Raw genomic sequence first — 21,111 nt, 5'->3', positions numbered from 1 at the left:
ACTAAACTACAACCCACTGTCTGAATCCAACACGTGGTTTACTTTCATAAGACAATGCCTGCTCTCATGATATAAGAAAAGGGTGGCCAGTTAGACTAGAGCCACATGGACAATAAAGCCTAAAATGTTAGCTATTTGGTACTTCCTACAAAAGGCTTCCAGCCTCAAATCTAATCTATGGCCATTGTTAACTGGTATGACTAAACAGTATACAATGTGAACACATGCTGTGGCGAGAATTTTGATTTTTTTAAAGCCACAAAAATCTTATGTGATTATGTTTGTGTTTTGACCCCAGGTGTCTGGTGTGGGGCTGTTTTTGTAGCTAATTATGATTTGTCTCATGCTCTGGCAGGGGTGTGATTTTGTCAGCTGAAGATAGTTTCCATTTGGAATTCTGGGGAATTCTGAATTCTTCAGAGGGTATAAAAATGTCAGAGCCCTGAGAGGCTTGACTGCTGCTCCCCCTGCTGTTGCTGGCTAATGCTGTAGCAGTTTGTCCAGTGGTCTTGGCCAAAGAGAAGAGAAGAAGAAACTGCATATCCTGACTCGACTCTCCTCAGCAGCAGTAAGTAGCCTGACGAGATTGGTGCCCCCTTTCCCTCTAACCTTCTTTCTCTCCTACCTGGTGTTGGGGGGTTGGAAGGGATGCGGTAAGGAAGGGTGGTAAAGATAAAAGAACCCGATAAAGCAGCACGAGTCTGGTTAAAACATGCTGCAGTCATCCAAGTGAAGATGTCAGCTTCAGTTTTGCTGAGAATTGTCTTCCAGGCCACTGACTGCTGCCAACTATATACTCAAAGAGCAAACATCAAGTGAGTTCTCTAGAGTCCTTCTAATGTGGGCAAAGAACAGGGGCATTGCCTTGTGGCCATTTGATTTCATACCAAAGGACCCACTTCTAAATACTGTCAGGGTAGGGGCTAGGATTTCAACATAAGCATCTAAAGGGAGACACGTTCAGCCTCCTGAATTAGGATACCCAGCACCTGTTACTGAACTACCCACCCAACCATCCGAAACACCCTTGTTCTCCTTTCATGCAGGAGATGAGTCTTCAGTTATAGGGATAATCGATATGAAGAGGCTAGATGGTGAATCTGACTGAGCTGCGTGGAGACAGGACCTCTGCAGTGTGTGCAGCTCACCATCCAATCCTACTGGATTTACAAAACACATACACACACACACACACACACACACACAATCATATTTGTTCCTGTCTCTGGCCAGTGAGATGCCATGTACTGCCCCAGGACTCCTCTGTCAAAGAAGAGCATCACCAGACCTGGGCTGAGGCCAGGACCGTGTTCTTGAATTCAAAGCTGTCAGCTAAATAAACTTTTTCTTTAAAGTTGAGGTATTTTCCCAGGCTGGGATAGACAGGTTATAGCTGGAAACAAGTCTTAGGTATGGACAGGAAGTCCTTTGCATTTTTTTTTTGTAGAGAAATCCTGAAAAACATATTCTATTCTTTAATTTGAACACTATTAAAGCCCATCTTAGCATAATAGGGCAAGCTAGAGTCTTCCTGAATGCAGAGATGGGATATTTAAGGAACCGTATCTCTGTGACAAATCCTCACACTCTGCCAGTGGGACTCTAGGGTGACTTGGGAGTAATAAGTACCTTACTGTACACAAGAGGCCTTATACCAATCAGACAACTGGACCATGCCAGAGTTACTGTCTTCCCTAGTCTTCCTTAACAATCCATCTGATGCACCCTGGTTTATCAGCACCCCATCCTGCTTCCAGGAAGAATCAAGGTACTGTTAGTTGTGCGCCACGTGAGCTATTCCACATCCAAAACAAGTGCTGTCTTAAAGCAGCCTCACGTTGTTAAATGTGTAGTTTTTACAGCCAGTGGAAGTGTGCTGAATGACACGGACTTACCTGCATTGTTAAAGTGGTTCTGCTGTCCTGAAGGCCCAGCGTGGGAGATAAAAATGCCTAAACATGAAGGAAACCGGCATTTAAATAGAGGTCATCAAGTTTTAATGGCTAATCTTCCAACAGGCATGCAGTTCCTCATGAGAAAGCCCACGGTCACTTCAAATGATTTTTAAACAACTGGTAAAACAAACTTCATTTGTTTAGAGCCAACCCTTTAGGAAACTCTGTGTGTGTGTGTGTGTGTGTGTGTGTGTGTGTGTGTGTGTGTGTATGTGTATGTATGTTGGGGGTGGGGGAGCAGGGTGTTAAAACCCTAATTTACATACACAGGGTTCCTTAAAGGGCCTAGGTGCCTTCAGCTTTGCAGGGCACCAGGTTTGGGGTCTGAAGTCACTGTAAAACCAGAGATGTTGTGGTAAAACCAGAGATGCTTTGGTGGGAAAAAGCCTTCTCCCAACAAGGGTACTAAGAGAACCACATGCCTACCCTTCCTAAGGGCTTTCTCTGACATAGGTAAACCAGACAGAGAGGCCAGGAGGCTTACTGTCAGGATGACCCACTTCTTTTGGGAAGCATAAAACAGCAGGCTCCACATTCTTGGTCATTTTCTACAAGTTCCTGGGTTACTTTAATTCTAGGCTCACTATACATCCTTTCTCTGCTTTCGCCAGAAAACAATTTGCAGGCTGTTTTCCAAACTTAATTTTCTTTTGTGTCACTTAAAAAAAGTTTGATGTAAAAACGTCTCCGAAGAAAACAGCAATTATCCTCGTTCAATAATAATAATAATAATAATAATAATAATAATAATAATAATAATGAGTAAAATGTTATAATTTTGGGGGAAAATCCATTTTGAAAATTAAAGTAACCATGTGTCTAAATTTTGTAGTTTGTCCACAAAAAGATTCAAGAACCACTAAATGTAAAAACTCAGGAAAGTGGATCAAGACAATGCACTTCCCCCTTTATCAGCATTCATTACGTTGGAGGCACTGTCAAACTGTGCAGAGGACAGGATAAAGTGGGCACTGTTAGCAAAAGCAACTCCCGTTGCCTCCTTGAGCTCACACACACAGGCTATGGTAACAGGCAAATGTGTGGAAATGGGAATCTGTGTAGATGCAGCCCAGCCTATAAAAACCACCCCAAAGTGAACACAACCTGCCAATACAGGCCGTGGAGCAGTACCCTGGAAGCTTTCAAATGCCATGAATATTATATGGTTCTCAAGAACAACACTCATCCGCACAAACTGTGAAAACAAATTATTTATGGTTCAAGAAAAGGTAAAATAGTCTCAGAAGATTTCCTATGAATAAAAGATGAAGTATTAGAATGCACATGGTCTATAAAACAAGTGTTTGCAGAATGGTTGCCTTACAAGTCAAAATCAGTACAGTATTTTATATTAAAGGGTCTGAATGCATTCACTACTAAATAAAACATTTTCATTGAACATCAATTTAGAGGGGGAGAAAACAAAGAAAAAGGGCAAGGAAAATAAAAAGCATGGAGCAAATCTCAAGAGATTAGTGGCACAGCTTGGCCTCTGGTGAGTGGAGTGCCTTGCCCACCAAGGGCCTAGTGGTCATTCAGTACTTTGCAAATTACTGGCCCTCCACTCCAGTCTAGGCCTGGTTTCTTTCTGTAACCTTACCAGGCAATCTATTAATTCAAGAAATATTATAGACAAGTATGTTATTGTCAACTAACACTTTGAGGAAAACTGTGGTTTTCTGTTAATACATTAGGGCTGAGGGTATAATTCTATACCAGCATTTGCACCTTAAGAATACTTCAGAATAGAAACTTGGAGTTCCATTCTCGTTCATGGAGCAATGCGAGATACATGACAGTCATTTTGTTATCTCTTGGTTTAAAGAGAAATCTGAGTATGTTTGGACGTTTCTAAAATAAACCACAAGGAATCCTGGGGCTTCTTCTGTGCACATCAGAGGGAAGATGAGCTTCCACCTGCTGCCAGCCCAAAGGTGCTTTGCTCTGTACCTGCACACGTGTCCATGATTTTCTTCAGAGGCCCCTGCGTGTACATCAGTCCAACCAGAATGCCGGCCAGGTGCCCAGCAAAGGAAGTCCTAGGAGGGAAGGGAGCTTTTGTGAGTGTTTGCTCAGTTGCTGATTAGAGACATTCTGTCTTGTCATTAGCCCAGTGTGTGCCAATTAGTCACAGACTGCATGCTCTGTTCCACACCAAGCTTCTTACACTGAGTACCATCTAACTCAGCCCAAAGAACAGCATCGCCTACCTTAAAAGAAAAGAAAAATGGGGAAGCAAACAGGACAAATACTAATGTCAAACATTTAAACTGCAGTACCCTTGCTTAAATCTCTGCGACTCCGCAATGGAAGTCTTCTGTCAAGACAAGTCATTAAGTGACATCTGCTGGCTTCCTTAGAGAACACCTCCACACATTCCAGTTTTTGCGTTGGCCATCTCTTCCCTTCAGCCTCAGGACCCACCACTCATCTCCCTGCATGCAAACACTCCCGGTGACCTGTAGTTCAAGTTCTGTCAGAAGTCATGAACTCCCCTCTTTCCTCTGCCTGCCCCACGGCTGTTCCTTCTCCTTCATTGTAACATACACCCAGCTACACTCATTGCCTAAGAGGCTGTCATTTTCATCAAGAGTCTACATCATGGTATTTATAACCTGATAATACAAATGTGGGATTGGTCATGTGTTCTCCGTGTTATGGGAAGGACAGGAAGAACTGAGCTTTTTGTTAGGATGCTCCCACCCGTTTGTGATAATTTATTCAGCCATCAACAAGGATAACACACAACTCCACCTAGTTAGAAGTGAGAAAGTGGTAGTTTAAAGGTACAAAATGAAGCTGGCTTTGATTTCAAAAGAAAATGATTTCAATTTAACTGAAAAGGACTTAATTTTAAGGAATCAGTAATTTTGAAAACCTTTTAAGCCAAGCTTCATGGTCAATCATATAGATATAAAACAAAATGGGAGAGAGTTTCAATTTAAATTCCAACCTATTAGACAATTAATCTTAAATCTCATTTACAGTTTGGAGCATAATACAGTAAAATGAACTCCTTATCTTTATAATGGGTTTTCAGAAGTTTAAGTTATAATCTAATTGCTCTCATATCATTAAAATAGCAAAGAAGACCACACCGCATCATCCAGCAACCATGAGCAGTGACACAAAGGTCCTACCACAAGAAAATTAGCTATTGTTATTACTCCATTCATGCTATAAGGAAGTGTTAATTTTTAAAGTCAAAAGAAGAGATCATTATCTTAATCAGACCTGGGAATCTCACACCACACTCAAAAGGGAGAAATTTCCCACAGAGGAAGAAATACAGCTTGTCTTAAGGTACTGTGACTCTTCCTTGCAGCTTGTCACCATTCACTAGAGCATCTCCTTTTACTGAAGACACGGGCATCCTGAGTGGAAAAGACTGAGCTGGGGGCTTACCTTTGGGAGGAGAAAGGGAGCCTTGGAATTAGGGAAGGGAGACAGGAGAATCTTCAACTGTACTGCCCACTCTCAGTGAAAACACAGTGTAATGACTGTCCTCGTTATTGTCCTTGGTGCTGAGACAAAACTCCTGCCTGAAGCAACTTAAGGAAGGGAGAGCTTATTTCTGCTCATACTTTGAGGGAACAGCCAGTCATGGTGGTAGGAGTTTGAGGCAACTGCTCACAATTCAGCCAAGAGTGACATAGTCAGCGTGGGTCTTTCTACTTTAATTAACCTAGATAATTCTTTGCAAGCATACTTGTCTCCTGGTTGAGTCTAGACCCTATCAAGTTGGCAATCAATATTAACCAATCACAATCCTTCCCCTTAAAATTCATTAGAGAATGTATGCAGGAGAGAAACATTTCAAATATATTGAAGGTGTGAATACTTTACTTTTGGCCTATCTCTTAGGATGTAACAGAGAATATATACAGGCCAGAATCTTAACAAATATAACGTGTGACGAAAAATCTTTGACTTCATTTCAGTTCAGAGAAAACATGTAACAAATTTTTGTGGGGAAAGTAGTTCTGCTGGGAAGAATGTGGCGTATGTTTTATTCAGGGTGTATTCTTTGCAAAAATTAAGGCTGCAAACTACAGAATTATTATGATGATGAAAAACTTTTGAAAACCTTCATGCAATGTTTAAATCTTAGACTATGTCAACTTTTAATGCTGGGAGAAACTCTGAGTGTGTGATGATGTTGGAGAGTTTTCGTTAGACTTTTACTTGTTCACCCTCACATATTACAAGATGAAGACATGTGGGGAAGCCAGAAGAATATGATGTGGTGTATCAATTCATGGAGTCAGAAATAACCCATTCCAAAGGGAAACTAACTAAGGTGTGTACTACAGCCCTCAAATGTCTAATACAACTGGCAGCATTCTGTATATTTAATTCAAGTGAAGAAATTCACACAAATAATACTTGAAAGAGTATTTGACAAACTGAGCCACCAAGACTCCATGTTCTTTTTCCTATAAATATGTCTACAGATGTGGAGTGTGCTTCGAGTATCCAGTATTCATAATTCTTATCAAATGCTGGTTTCATGTTTCAGGATAATAACTGACTATGAGTGCCTTGCGCTCTGGTCTACAACTCCTTCCCCATTGTCCTATAAATAATGCTAAATGATTCAACAAGAAAAAACATTTTACTCAAACACATTACTTTTAAATTCTAAGCTTCCCATTCTTGTCCTCTTAGATCATGGCCATTTAATCCTGCAGAATAAATACCCTCTGTCCCACTTGGAAAGCCCACATAGTCTTTTGATTCCAACAATGAAACTCCAGGCAGTCTCTTGTCTGTAAGGCTCTATAAAATAAACCAAGTGTCACACTTGAAATATTGAGTGGCACAGAGCACACACCCCTATCACTGCTGTATACTTAGAAAACAGAAGAACACCGACAGAATATCATACAAATGGCTGTCAAGCCAGTCCCAGAGTGCATGCTTGTTCCCTCTCGAGACCTCCAGGGCTGGGCCACCTCAGTACACATTTCTCTTCAATATTCCTGTATTTCAAACACCCACAGAATGGTCCACTAATCCCTGCTTTCAGTACCCAAGGGCTTTCCTAGTCCCAAGTCCCCAAATCTTCCACAGTCCTCTTTCAAACAAGTTCCAAAGGCCCGAGACTCACATGAAAAAGTCGAGCTTACCACAGCAATGGACCCACTTCTCAGTATCAGTTTGAAGTTAGCTACTTTCTCTACTGTTGTGATAAAAAATAAATACATAAATAAATAAACAAAAAGAAAAGAGAAGAGAAAAGAAAATAATGATGGAGAAATGGAGAAAAGGTGACTTTTGAGCAAAATTAAGATTAAGATATGACAGATTTGTGTCAGTGATATACAGACAGCATTAATACCAATGTGTTATTTCCTACGGAGCAAATCACCATAAGCTAATTGCTGCCCTGTAAGAGGACATTTGTAAGGCTGAGCTAAATTGTTATGTAAAGACACTCCTGTTCTCATGTGCCACTGTTAAAGTATCAAAATCTGAAGCTCTGACTGAAAGCTGTGACAAGCTATAGAAGTCTTCCCCTGTTAAATGGCAAATTCTCTCCACAGCTAGTGTGTTCTCAAGCAAGCAGGAGAAGTGTGTTATTACTAAAAATGCCATCTCACGGTGTGAGCAGAGCTGATGACATCGTTAAGGACTGGAGCTGATGGGAACACAGTGTTGGACATGATAAGGGAAGGGGCCTGTTGTCCTTGCCATAATTTCTCCTGTAAAAGCTATTAACGCCAATCGGGGACCAAGCTGATCAGAAGCTCTGGGGCTCAGGGAACTGAATAAGTGGTCTCAGGTTAGCGGTGCCTGAGCGAGAGAGTGAGGGTTTCTGACAGTTTTGAATATTAATGACACAGGAGAATATTTTACAGTTTCTTTCCAAGTTAAACTGTCCCCAAATGGCCTATTTTCTGTTCTTGATGTCTTCCCTGCCCACTTAACCAGCATGTATTTTTGGCCATGGAGTGTGGGAAGGACCTGGTCTGTGAACAGCTTTACCGTGCTCCCTACTACCTTCGGCACCACAGGTACAGTCACTCCCTTTTGATGTTCTGCAAAGGCGGGAGCTACACAGGAAACATGCCGTGCTGGCTGGTTTGTTTTATTCAACACACTGCAGACACGGGACTGGCAACACACCACTACTAAGGAATTCTACTTGAGGGCTCATCAAATGTGATCTGCATAGAAATAAGTGTCTACTGAGAGCCGAGGGGAGACTGCTTGGGAGGTGGACAAGAGGAGCAGCAGATGGAAATGAGGAAAGGATGATGACATATATGTGGTGTACGGGAATGGCAATGGCCCACTGACTCATGTGCTTGAATGCCTGGTCACTAGGGAGTGCCACTATTAGGAGGTCTGGTCTCGGTGAAATGTGTCACGGGGGGTTGGGGGGGGATGTGTGACAGGAGGCTTCAGAAACATAAACCAGGCCCAGTGTCTATCTGTCTTCTCTCTCTCTTCCTGCTGCTTGCCTGTACAGATGTGGACTCTCCTCCTCCAGCAGCATGTCTACCTGCATTATGCCATGTTTCCCACCATGAGAATAATGGACTAAACCCCTGAACCTATAAACCAGGCTTAATTCAATATTTTCCTTTATAAGAGTTGCTCTGGTCATGGTATCTCCTCACAGCAACAAAACACTAAGGCAACATACATATACAAAATTGTCATAATAAATCTTGTGTAGTACATTAACAACAACAACAACTCCTAAAATGGGAGCCCTGCAAAGGTAGAAGAGCCTTTCCAAGATCACGGACGATGCCTGGAAACTCCCTAGCTGCAGATGCCACCTGCCAATGCCAGGTGACAGGATTGATTCCTTAAACTGGGCCAATAAGAAATTATTCATTTACTCAAATATTTATCGACTGCCTACCATATAAACAAGATAAAACAGTCACTGTCTCCTGAAGCTTATAATCTACTGGGGCAGATAAAAAGATAAATGGAAAGGTACAAAGACAGACACAGAAACCATAAGTGGCAAGTGTAAGGAAACAGTTTACTTTCCACGGAGGGGCGTGGGGTGCTTCTTCAAGTGTCATTTAAAGTGACATTGTAGGATTTAGAGCTGGCACTCTCAGAGGTAGTATACTGGATAGTTTTTTTTTTTTTTTTTTTTTTTTTTGAAAATGCCTCCAAAAGATTGGGCTTCAGGCAAGCCTGTAGGGCATTTTTTAAATTAGAGATTGATGGGGGGGGGGGGTCCAACCCACTGAGGGTGGTGACATCCCTGGGCTGGTTGTCCTGGGTTCCATAGGAAAGCAGGCAAGCTGTGAGGACCAAGCTGGTAATCTCCACCATGGCTTCTGTGTCAGCTCCTGCCTCCACGCTCCTGTCCAGTGGAAGCTCCTGCCTTGGCTTCCCTCAATAGACTCTGACTCATTTTATATTAAAACTATGCCCAGAAAGCTCTCTGTGTTATATAAGAAGCACCATTAAGGTTTTGGCTCAAATAATCATAAGCAGGTTTTTCACCTGTACAAGTCTCTCAACAGAACGTAAGTGTAGGGGGAATGATGGTGCGCATGCATGCACACTTATGGGACCATTCTTGCAGGGGCTGTCCTACAAGCTGTGAGATAGATAGTACCTTTGGCCCCATTACAACAAACATCAGTGGCTCCCCTACTAATCATTATGACAACTCAAAACAGCCCTGTACATTTCCAAAACCACTGTTCCGATGGAAAACACTGGCTTACCACCTGGAATATGCTTATTAAATGTTTCTTTTAATTCATGACCTTTAATCATGAGACCTCAAAAATGTTTCTTTCAAAGCATTTCTCATGTGAGTGTACTGTGCCCACATTCCTAGAATTCTTGGTAACGCTACAACATATTGAACTGATATAGAGAAAAACGTCCCCCATCACTGAATCACACATGGGAATGAGAATGTCTGAAAGAGGCTATGATCACTTCCACACCGTGCTCTGGTAGTGTAAACTTGGCTTGGCATGAAGAAACGTTCTCCCATCTGCTCTCACTACAGACAGAAACACTTCTGGAGCCCACATGACTGAGACTTTTCCCCATCACCTCCAGAAAGTAAATGCAAAATGAAAAAATGAGTAGGATTGTTTACAGCCTGATCTCCGCGTGTGCTACTGTGATGAAGCCAACAGATGATGCTCTCATGAGCTCAGCCCTTTGAAGGGATTTTCAGAATGAGCAATGACTGGTCCTTTGGTACCTGTGTTTGCTGCAGCTGCAGGAAGAAGCTGACATCCATGAATGGGAGTTCAAGATGATGGGGCGACAGAGACAGATTCAGCAATGGGGCGGTGGCAATGATTTCTGCATTCCCACAATACACATGGTAAGATGTGTGGGTAAGCAGTCCTTCCCAGGTCCACGTCTTGATCTGCTGGTTTTCAATTCTAGCGGCATGTGTGACTCTCATGAGGAGGATTCTAGAAGTTACTTGGACCTTGGTGGTGTTTTGTTTGTACTTTTGGTGTTGTTTTTACCACCCCCCCAGGTGATTCCAATGTATTAAAGATTGTTATCTTAACCCCAAATTCTAATTCCACTGGATAGGCATCAGCTGATATATTAGGCCAGTTAAGAAAATATTTTAAGAGTAGCCAAGATTCTACACTTCATAAATTACTGAATAGAAATGACATCTGTTTCTTTTCCTGCTAAGTTGGTTTATTGAATGTATTGTCTTGTTACATGAGTAGATATAACTTGGCAAATGCCTGTAAGGAAACATGAGCTTACTTCAAAAGATTTACAAGTTCTTTGGACTTAGAAGAATCTAATAAGAGGCTAGAGAAATGGCTCTGTGGTTAAGAGAATTTTTGTTTTTACAGAGGTTTAGCAGGTTCAGTTTAGAGCACTTAGACAACGGCTTACAAGCAGCTGTAACTCTAGTTTCGGGTATTCAACGTTCTCTTCTGGTCTCGAGGCACTGCAAACATGTGGTGCACATAAAATACTCAGGCAAACATGCAGAGCAGATGGAAGGGTTTATCAGGGCTAATGGCCAGGAACATTCATTCATAGAGTGAGGGGGGTCAGGAATAAGGGGCCATGTAAAATAAAAATAAATACCTGGAACCCTGTTGGGCACCACTGGCAAGTTTAACTATACAGAGACGATAGTCATCCTCTTGTTTTACCAAGTTCATGGGGTTTCCTTGAATTGTGGCCAAAAGAATCCTGGCCAGGATGAGAAAGATGGCATAGGCAACAAAGAACCGTTGAGCCTCACAAAGGATTCTGCTGCAGCGCAGTGCGTTCAGTTCCTATGCGGGCTAAGACTCCTGGGAGACTTAGAAAGAGGTGGTACCTCGCGGAAACAATAATCAAGGCATTACTGCTGCTGCGTTCATCCCACAGTGTGCCCTCTTTGGTGAGATGCAGTGCAAAGGCTCATGCGTGGGGTATAGTAAGGGTCGTTCTGCACGAATGGGGAGAACACATGTAAAGGAGTCCGCTGAAACAGTGGATGCAGAGGTCAGAGCACAGCTCCTCACTTTAGAACCCCACTTCTAAGTATGGTCTCTTTTCAAGAGCTCTTTAACAGCCACATGCAGAATGTTGTTAGCTGATAATTTCCAAAGGATCCCACAACTGATATGCTACCAGAAAACCTTTGTACGCTCTGACTGGCCTGGGCTTCACCATCAGGCATTCCACCAGCACCCATAAAATGACAGCACACAGACGCTAACGTGGCAGCGGGGCATTTTCTGGGTCACCTCTCAATAAGCTGCAGTCTGAAGACAATCACCGTCCCACTTTACAGATAAGCAACTAAATTTGGAATGTTTCTGAGCCCAGCGCCCCTGGCAGTGAGAAGCAAAAACTGGGTGTGGCGCTCAGTTCAGGGACCTAGAAAGGTGAAAACTGACTAGTAAATCCATGCCTGGAGGCTAAGGAAATGCCCTTCGCAGCCTTGGATGGATTTGCAGGTTCCTGGGAAACTTTAATTTGGATTCATAGTTTGCACAGAGGAACAAGAAAGCAACCACAGTGATGACAATCAGCCACAAAACCGTTCATGTAGCTCAAGCCTAACGATATCATACACAGGTTTGAACCAGAAAACACTTCCAAAACATAATCTATGCTGCTGATCTGCAGTGTTCAGCGAAGCATTTCAAAAACAAAAACAAAAACCAAAAACAATGCAGGACTTCTTCAACTCCTCTTTGATAGGGTGTCTTCAATCACTATCACTATTTTCTATACCTGTTTCTGCCTTTTCTCTGTTAGGTCTTAGCCTAACCTTAGAAACAATTACATAAAAACAACAACAACAACAACAACAACAACAAAAACCTAAGAAATCCAGATCAAAAGGGTGCTGGGGCCAGTCATTAAAATGAGCTCTGAGAATGCCCTTGAGCTATGTGTAGCCAGTAAGGAAGAAACCCCCCCAACCTCCCCCCCCCCCCATTCACCAGCCCAGCATCTCCCACTGGGTGGCAGTAGCTTAGGGTCCATGTGACAAAGAGGTGGAGCACTGTGGAGTGTCACTGCACAGTGTGTGCTAAATAGTCCATGATCAGTGAGCTCCAAGCACCTGATGGCTCTCATATGCAGTGTACTCTCAGAGACAGCAGGGTAGAATTTATAGATTTGGGTGTGTTTCTCACAGTTAGTTTCTTAGGGCAAACCCTTAAAGTTAACTGTAGGTACCAATGCTTCAGGTTTTCAGCACCGTGTTTGAAGACCAGTGCATTCCGCTTCACTCTACCGACCAAATTTCTCTGTGGGTTTCAGTCACTTCCCAAGCCCGAGAAACACACATGAAATATTCCATTATGAAAGCCACTTAACTCCTCAGAGATATGCAGATCAGAGAGAGGTCCAGTCACTCCCATTCTTATCCCCAGAAAACACCCACGCCAGTCACAAGCAGGAAGCTCCAGAGAAAAAAACCGCTTGGCCTTCAGAAAATCATAGTGCTTTGCTACGCTCTGCCAGGAGGGATGTGCGGTATTAAACTTTCCACCTAAGAGTTTTCACAGGAGGAAAAAAAAAAAAAAGGCTTTCTTTGTCACACCTTAAAAAAAGAAATGGGACAGGAAGAGCAAGAGAAGGGTGACTAATGATCCAATGATACATGTGGCTAGAACTCCCCGTGACTCTTGAGCGCCGCTTTCCCACTGCTGTTCAGCGCTTGAACACAGGAGCGACTTTGATTAGCTCCTTTCCAGTGGAGTTCTGCCACTAAGGGAGAGCTGGCGAGCACCGAGCAATCTATTGCTCACTCCCAAGTCCACTATCTCCCGTGTCTACTCGGTCGGCACTTCTGAAGCAGCAGCGCTCAGGGGAAGCAGAGGAGAGGCTGCCACCACAGCAGAGCCATCCTGTCAGACAAAGCAGGCAGGACCTGCTGTCAGGAAGCTAGCTAGCACTCTGTACTGTTCAGTATCTGTTGGGATAACTGCACCACAATTCTTTAATGGGAAAGCGCGAGCAGCAACAACAAAAGTCCATTCACACTGGTTACTGGAACCTGATGGATGGAAGGCAGAGTCCATTTTTAATTCATGGCACCTTCCTGTTTATGTAATACAAAAGAGGACTCCAAGTTTTTAAAGTCATTTTCAGCTGCCTGCATAGTGCTGAATTATTTAAAACTCATTTCACACACACACACACACACACACACCTCTGACAGTTTTTAAAATACTGTTTGACAAGAGCATTTCAGCATCTATAAAAGTGTGTGCTGCGAGAGCAGGTTCTGGGCACACTGTCTTTCATTAGCAAGTCCGAGTTATTTTTACCCGTGGTGGATCACACCTCACAATGCTGCTTTAGAGAAATGAGGAAAAGGAAGCCCCTGCCCAGAGTTCAAGTCCCTCAGTATCTATTTATACCACCTTCTAAGTGAGAGTAACTGGTTCATCAAAGTCCAGAAGGTAGGTAGCCTGGGCAACCCTCCCTGGAAGGGTACAGAGCCATGAACTCCCAACCGACACCAGGACTGAGTGTTCTCTAAGACCTCACTGAATAAAACCCAAAACTCTGAAGAAACCTAGGGATCTGGTTGAAAACAACAATTTCACCACATCAGGGAAACGCCAGGGTCTCGAAAAATTATATTCTAGCCTTTGAATCATGAAAACTCGGGCTTTTTCTTTACAAGAAAGAAAAAAAAAAAGAGGTTTGAGTAATAGGTATCTAAGTGTTTTTAAACAGTGTGAGATGTCTTAAAGCAGCAAACCGTATTCTCCCACAAAAATACAGCCCTAAGATGACCAGTCTCCTCCCTGTCTAGAGTGACAGCTTGGCCTTCAAAACTATTTACTGAAGTTTTCTTTCTACTTTCTTTTTAAAAGACTTTTTGTTTTACTGTTTTGCTTGCATCTCTGAGTATGTACTATGTGCATGTCTGATGCCTGTGCAGGTTAGAAGGCCAGACTGGATCCCCTGCAACTGGTGTTACAGATGGTTGTAAGCCACCATGTGGGTTCTAGAAACTGAACTTGAGTCCTTGGGAAGGGCAACAAGTGCTTTTAACACTGGACCACCTCTGCAGGCCTCACCCACCTTATTTTCTTGATAAAAGTCTGCCACAGGTTTGTCCACTTGATTAATCTCTTTCTCTCTCTCTTTCTTTTCTCCTTCCTTCCTTTCCTTCCTTCCTTCCTTCCTTCCTTCCTTCCTTCCTTCCTTCCTTCCTTCCTTCCTTCCTTCTTTTTTTAAGATAAGGTTTCTCTGTGTAGGTCTGGCTGTCCTAGAACTCACAAGCCCTGCCTGCTTCTGCCTCCTGAATAATGGGATTAAAGGTATACACCACCACTGCCTGGCAATGAATCTTTTCAAAACTGTAATTCTTCGTTTATCAATTCCATCATATTTGGCGCCTGTTTTATTAATTTTGTCTTTCCCTGCATTTGACCAGTTGTAGTCTTCTGTAGCTGTCTCTGTCTGCTGCAAAGGGAAGCTCCTTTGATGTGTGATCAGGGCTACACTCACCTGTGGGTGTAAGGATAAGTTTGGAATGCAGTCAGCGGTTACGCTGGTCTAATAAAGTGGTGGTACTACGTTCTCCTCTAAGATCCATGACCCTGGTAGCTGGCTAAATTTCTAGTACTAGGAATGATGTTCCTCTTGCTGAGTAGTTAAATATAATTGTACAGTTGTTAGTGCCACTGTTGTACCTCTACTGATAGCAGGCCATGCTGGTCACTGTCATGGTTCATAGGTGTCATGGTTGTGTAGGACTCCTGGTTGTTTTCCTTCCATGGTAGTTTGCATAGAACTTTCTGGGATTATCTAGACCTCAGGGAAGAGACTTTCAGGTCAGATCTAGCTCAAAATCTTCCCTGTGTCTAAAGTGTGTGGTGTCTTTAACAATAGGGGCTACACTTAAACCAAGGGCAATTGTGATAGCCTATATTGCCTTGAAAGTCTCTTGGAGGATTCTCACTAGTTGATTACACAAAACCAAATGATCAATCTTGAAATCAAATACACACAAGTAACACTAAATAAACTCAGCAGGTGATATTTATTACACATATTTGTATATAAGAATAACAAAGTAAAGAGGCCATGAATTTTAGTGGGAGGGAGCAGATCTGGAAGGAACTGGAGGGAAGAGACACTGGGAGAGGTTGGAAAAAGGATATTTTAACTACATATGTGAAAACTTAAAAAAAAAAAGCTTTTCTTATAATCAGTCCTATCTCCTCTCATTTCTTATGTTTTTCCCCCTGTTTGAGCTTCTTATAGGTTTAGTTACTTTCACAATTTTCCAGCTATAGAAGAAAATGTGCTTATGTACTGTCGTGGCCACAGGTTTAAATACAATGGTTTTTCACTAGCCGTCTGTAATGCCTAATTTCTCCTAACCAGAAACCTAAATTCCCAAGTGATTCAGGGTTCCTACTATTCTGTGTGTTTACATTGAGCATGATCAAGTCACTGTGGTCACCCTGTGAGCAGAGAACATGGTCTACTGCATCCTGCATTTGGTACAGGACTGAGGCAGCCTCTGAAGGTCCTCAGCAGGTCTCTCAGCTAAGCAGGGGCAGCCATTTGCTGGCCCAGGGCAAGCATCCAGCCCTGCTCACCTGTTGAGACATCAACTCCTCTACTGGATCAGACTGCCACTTCTCAGCCGAGTCCCAGACAGCACCCAGTTTTCCATTGTGGAAATGGACCACATTTTCTGTATCCATTTGACAGTCGTGGGATATCTAGGTTGTTTCCAGCTTCACAAATAAGGCCTCTATGAACATAGTGGAACACATGCCCCTGTGACATGGTGGGGCATTTTTTGGATATATTCCCAAGAGTGGTATAGCTGGGTCTTCAGGTAGATCTATTTCCAATTTTTTAAGGAACCTCCAGATTGACTTCCAGAGTGGTTGTACCAGTTTGCAATCCCACCAACAATGGAGGAGTGTTCTTCTTTCTCCACATCCTCTCCAACATGTGTTGTCACCTGAGGTTTTGATCTTAGCCATTCAGATTGGTGTAAGGTGGAATCTCAGGGTTGTTTTGATTTGCATTTCTCTGATCACTAAGGACTTTGAACATTTCTTTAGTTGCTTCTCAGCCATTTGAGATTCCTCAGTTGTGAATTCTCTGTTTAGTTCTATCCCCCTTCAGCCCACCTGTGATTTCCAGCCTTGGGTGGCAAACTTTGATCTTCATCCTGCTGGGGCTGGCTCACCCCAAACTCTGATTTTATTCAATTAAGATTTATTATGAAACTCCAATGTACCAACCAGTGTTTCAGAATAACTAGATGATAAGATACACAACAGATTAATATTATGAAATAATGCCACTGTCTAGTTAGATTTCAATGGCTTGGCTTTTCCACTATAAATAACGTATTCCCATGAAAGAAAATTTGGGAGAAAAATATTAGAAGAAAAAACGATAAAATAACTTATACTTCCTCTAAGTTAGCCACTCTTAGTGTTTTGGTATGTTTCTCTTTAACTCTTTATGCATGGGAAGTTTTTACATTGAAGGAAAAGACAAAAACAAAAACTGGGGGTAGTGGCTTAGCAACAGAGCATTTAGTCAGTATGTGTGTGGCCCAGGGTTCTATGCCAGGGTGTAAAATATATAAAAATAAAGTCAAACCATATTATAAATAATGCCTAGTACTAGGCTTCCCACCTTTATTTTACCATGAGTATTTTCCAAATCTATTAAACTAATCCCTAGCAATATTTTAATAGCTGTATAATATTCTACTGTATAACAATTACTGAATGAGCATTTAAATGGCTCCCCACAGTCCACGTCAATACATAGACTGATGCCAATCATTTCCTTTATTTTTTTTTATTTATGGATATTTATAATTCTTACAGATTCTCAGAAATGAAGGAACATAATCCCCTTTTCTGGTCTGGAAACTTGTTATCTATGCACCGTGCAGACTGCCCGCCCAAGTGTACCATCTACCAGGTCACATCAAACACCCAGGTGAATACAATACTGAGAGCTTTTTTTTACAAGCTCATTAACTTACTGAGGAAGCAGGCTCATGGCTTTAAGGTCTCGTTACTTAAACAATCAGTCTTTATGCCATGCCTTTAGCACGCACTGACGAACCTCTGTCAACAGAAGCTTTTAACAATCGACCTGCTGGGATTTCTCTTGAAGCCCACGCTGCTTCATTAAAAAGGAGCCATTTCCTGTCATTTATTTCTAAGGTTTTGGTATTCTATTTTGGTTTATAATGCGTTTGGACCTGAAAATAAAAAATCTGTTCCTCTTGTCTGCATCGAATAGTATGCTCACAGCTTTTAAGCTTAGCAATGTAAATCCCAGCCTGGCACCATGAGACACTTTATAATCCCAGGGACACTGGAGGATGGCCAACCTCAAGGCGAGACCTCCATCCCCAAAGCGAGAAGGATGACTTCCTTCACATAGTCAACATTTTCAGATTGTTTTTACCAGATTTTCCAAATATCTCAAGTCCACGAGATGAAGCTCTGGCTTTTACAAATAGCAAAACAACAGCAGCAGCAGCAACAACAATACAATCCCTAATTAAGCAGTATTCTTACTAGTCTGAGGATACCTGATGTTGTTCTCATTGTATTCGTTGCCTGTTATAAACTAAAAAGATGAGTGTCTTAGAATCAAGGAATCACTATAAATTATAGCAGTGACATATACTTTTGGGAATATGATTTGTTATTTATTTGACCTGTGTACTATAAGTGACTACAGCATTAAAATGCTCTCCTCTTGAATTCAGAAGGGAACAATGTCCATTTAAAATGAAATAAATTAGAATGAAATTATTTTCTCTCTCATATAAGCTAATGAGAACCTAACTTTAAATGGAAGGAGCGCTTATGGAGTCTGCAGCCTGTTCTCAGCTGTTATCACAGAATAATTGATGTACTAATGATCTCAATTCATAGCACCCACTGTCTTCACTTTGCATAATTCCAACTAAATCGGAATATAAATGACAAACAGTCCTCTTGCCTGGTAGTGCCCATGACCTTTAAGTAAAAATCACTTCAGACTGCAGGAAGGGAATTTAGCAAATAGAGGAGACTCTATTTTCAAACATTCATCCTCATACAGAAAGGGAAAGAATGAAGTAAAAGTATCCGAAAGACCTGGGCTGTGATTTACTGTCTTATTATTTGAGAGTGAATAATTAATTAGAAACATTTATAACCAATAATGTCTCCTGAAGGAAATTCTAAAAAAGCCAAAGCTTATATTCTAAGTAGGCCAAAGGGGGAGGGGGAGGTGTAAGCTTAACATGTTTCATTATTTTTCCAATGAGAAAAATATTACTATAACAATTACATTTCCTGTTTATAAATCACGCTGCTTTATATGGCTGACGGTGGGTTAACAGCACTCCAGTGGAGGGCCACACATGGGTAAATGAGGGGCCCAGCGCTGGGAAGAAGTGGGTCACCTGTTGGACCAGGAAACATGACTTTATTTTTCAGTTTTCAGAAAAAATTAATCTGCAATCATGCCCTGTGACATACAACACAGAACAGTGAAGCCTCCCACCTGTCACCAAGTCACCAGAGTGACTCCTTAACAAGCCCGCTTAGTTACATATAGACTGAGTAGGTGTTACCATCCACACAGCAATAGTCTCATCACAGCATGATGGCCAATTAGTTCCAACCTCCTTCCTTAGCAAAAGGCATTGCAGGCAACCCTGTGTTCACCCAGAGAAACAGCTGCTTCCTGAGTCTACCCACTGCTTACTGATACTCTGGTTGATGAGGGAGAGAGCCCCTCAAGAGAACCTGACTCACTTGTAGATAAGGGTCTTCCAAAGCTTACATCCTCAGGATGCTACGGAAAATTTTCACAGGTGTATTTCTGACTCTGTAACAGATTTTCAAATGGAACCCCAGTAGGCCTGTCCAATTGCCTAGAGCGCAATATGGATTCCTGTTACCAAGTTAACACTCGCTTAGAAGTAATGCTCTGTGGCTGACTGAACATGGCTTTTGAATTACACAAAGACAAATGAGAGCAAATGCTCATACACAGATACTCAGAAAAAATTTTAAGCCGTCATTATAAAATGAGTAAAAAACATAATGGGCAACAGGAGCCTCTGTGGTCAAGCTCTGTCTGCCAATGTAATACTGTAAAATGCTACCACCCAATGGGGAGGTGCCTGGAGACAAGGCCCTTGAGAGATAATTAGGTTAGGATGGGGTCATGGAGGGTAGGCCCTTGAGGATGGGATGGGCGCCCTTGTAGAAAGTGTTAACACAGAGTTTGCACATGTCTGTGACCCATGTTTGTCCTTTCTCCTCACCCACCCTCCCTCCACATCCCTTCTCCATCTGTGTTCCTCTCCCTTCACTTGTGACATGAGAACTAAGGACTCACTAAGAAGGTAGCCAGCAAGATTTGCCTAACAAGGAATTGTTACTCTCAGGTTTCTCCACTGTGAGGAAGAGATTTCTACTGTTTATGTCACGGTCCATGATGTGTTACGGCTGCCAGAGCTGACTTAGCTGACTGAAGGAAAGAATTTAGTCAACAATAAAGTACCGAGGCCACCTCACTGCTTCTAGCTAATGCACCTGTTAGTTTATGTACAAAGTGTCACCTCAAAAGGCTCATGAGTGAAGGCCTTGGTCCCCGGAAGGTGGTGTATTATCTGGGGAGGTTATGGATTTTTTTTTTTTTTTTTGAGACAGGGTTTCTCTGTATAGCTCTGGCCGTCCTAGAACTCACTCTGTAGACCAGGCTGGCCTCGAACTCAGAAATCCGCCTGCCTCTGCCTCCCGAGTGCTGGGACTAAAGGCAAGCGCCACCACTGCCCGGCCTGGTTATGGAAACTTTAAGAAGTGAGTCTCCAGGGGCATGTCCTTACAATTCTGTCTTGTCCTGCCCCAACCACTGCTTTTCATTACCATAATGAGAAGCCATAAGCACCTGCTGCCTCAATGTTCAGCCTCACGTGGGCCAAGAATCAACTGAAATCATCAGTGGAAACATAACCTTCTTTAAGTTGTATGTCAAGGATTTTGTCACAGTAATAATAAAGCCAACAGAAGAACAGATTACTAATAAAATGTTAACTATAGGCAGAGCTGGGTGGAATATAGGAGCTTTTTTTATATATTCTTTTGTAATTTTTTTTTTTAGTTTAAAACCATCTTAAAACAGAACAGATTTAAAGTAGTTAAATAGACCCATGTCTTTAATTTCTACCTCAAACAAAGTTATATCTTTATTTTCAGTGTAAAAGATTTCCTAGAGCTGTGGAGAGATGGCTCAGTTGTTAAGAGCATTTACTGGAGTTCAGTTCCCAGCAGCCATGCGGTGGCTCACAACTGTTTGTAACTCTAGTTCTGGAGGATCCAACTCTCCCTTCTGGCCTGCACAGGCACTGCATGCATGGTGCACACACACACACACACACACACACACACACACACACAGAGAGAGAGAGAGAGAGAGAGAGAGAGAGAGAGAGAGAGAGAACATCCATAACATAAAATAAAAATGAAACAAACGACAGAAACTCCAAAATTGTTGTTGAATTCATCAGTAAAGGCACCTCCTGTTAAGCTTGACTGTCAGAGGCTGACTCCATGTAAGGACAGAGAGAACTGGCTTTTAAGAGATGTCCTCTGACCTATACACACAAATAAATGAAATGTACAACCGAGAAAAAGGCATCTTGGTTTTTCTCACC

The 21,111-nt window shown here is 42.2% G+C and overlaps 1 protein-coding gene and 1 long non-coding RNA gene across 6 annotated transcripts in view; one reads left to right on the top strand and one right to left on the bottom strand.

Annotated features, from left to right (window-relative positions):
* Nucleotides 1-21,111, bottom strand: part of Rhbdd1 (rhomboid domain containing 1) — a 128,910-nt gene that overhangs the window by 73,081 nt on the left and 34,718 nt on the right. For all 5 annotated transcript variants that reach the window (XM_011238714.3, XM_006496574.4, NM_029777.3 and 2 more), the window contains exons 4-5: nucleotides 3,906-3,994; nucleotides 1,896-1,952 (exon numbers count right to left, since the gene is read on the bottom strand). In XM_011238714.3, coding sequence (XP_011237016.1) covers nucleotides 1,896-1,952; nucleotides 3,906-3,994 — 146 coding nt within the window. The remainder of the gene's footprint in view (nucleotides 1-1,895; nucleotides 1,953-3,905; nucleotides 3,995-21,111) is intronic.
* Nucleotides 291-10,585, top strand: Gm46095. The gene is made up of 2 exons (XR_003947899.1): nucleotides 291-568; nucleotides 7,502-10,585. It is a non-coding gene; the product is annotated as a predicted gene, 46095 (long non-coding RNA).

The sequence above is a fragment of the Mus musculus genome, chromosome 1 (assembly GCF_000001635.26).
Source record: "Mus musculus strain C57BL/6J chromosome 1, GRCm38.p6 C57BL/6J".
NCBI classification, from domain to species: domain Eukaryota; kingdom Metazoa; phylum Chordata; class Mammalia; order Rodentia; family Muridae; genus Mus; species Mus musculus.
This window is presented reverse-complemented; position numbering and strand designations above follow the sequence as displayed.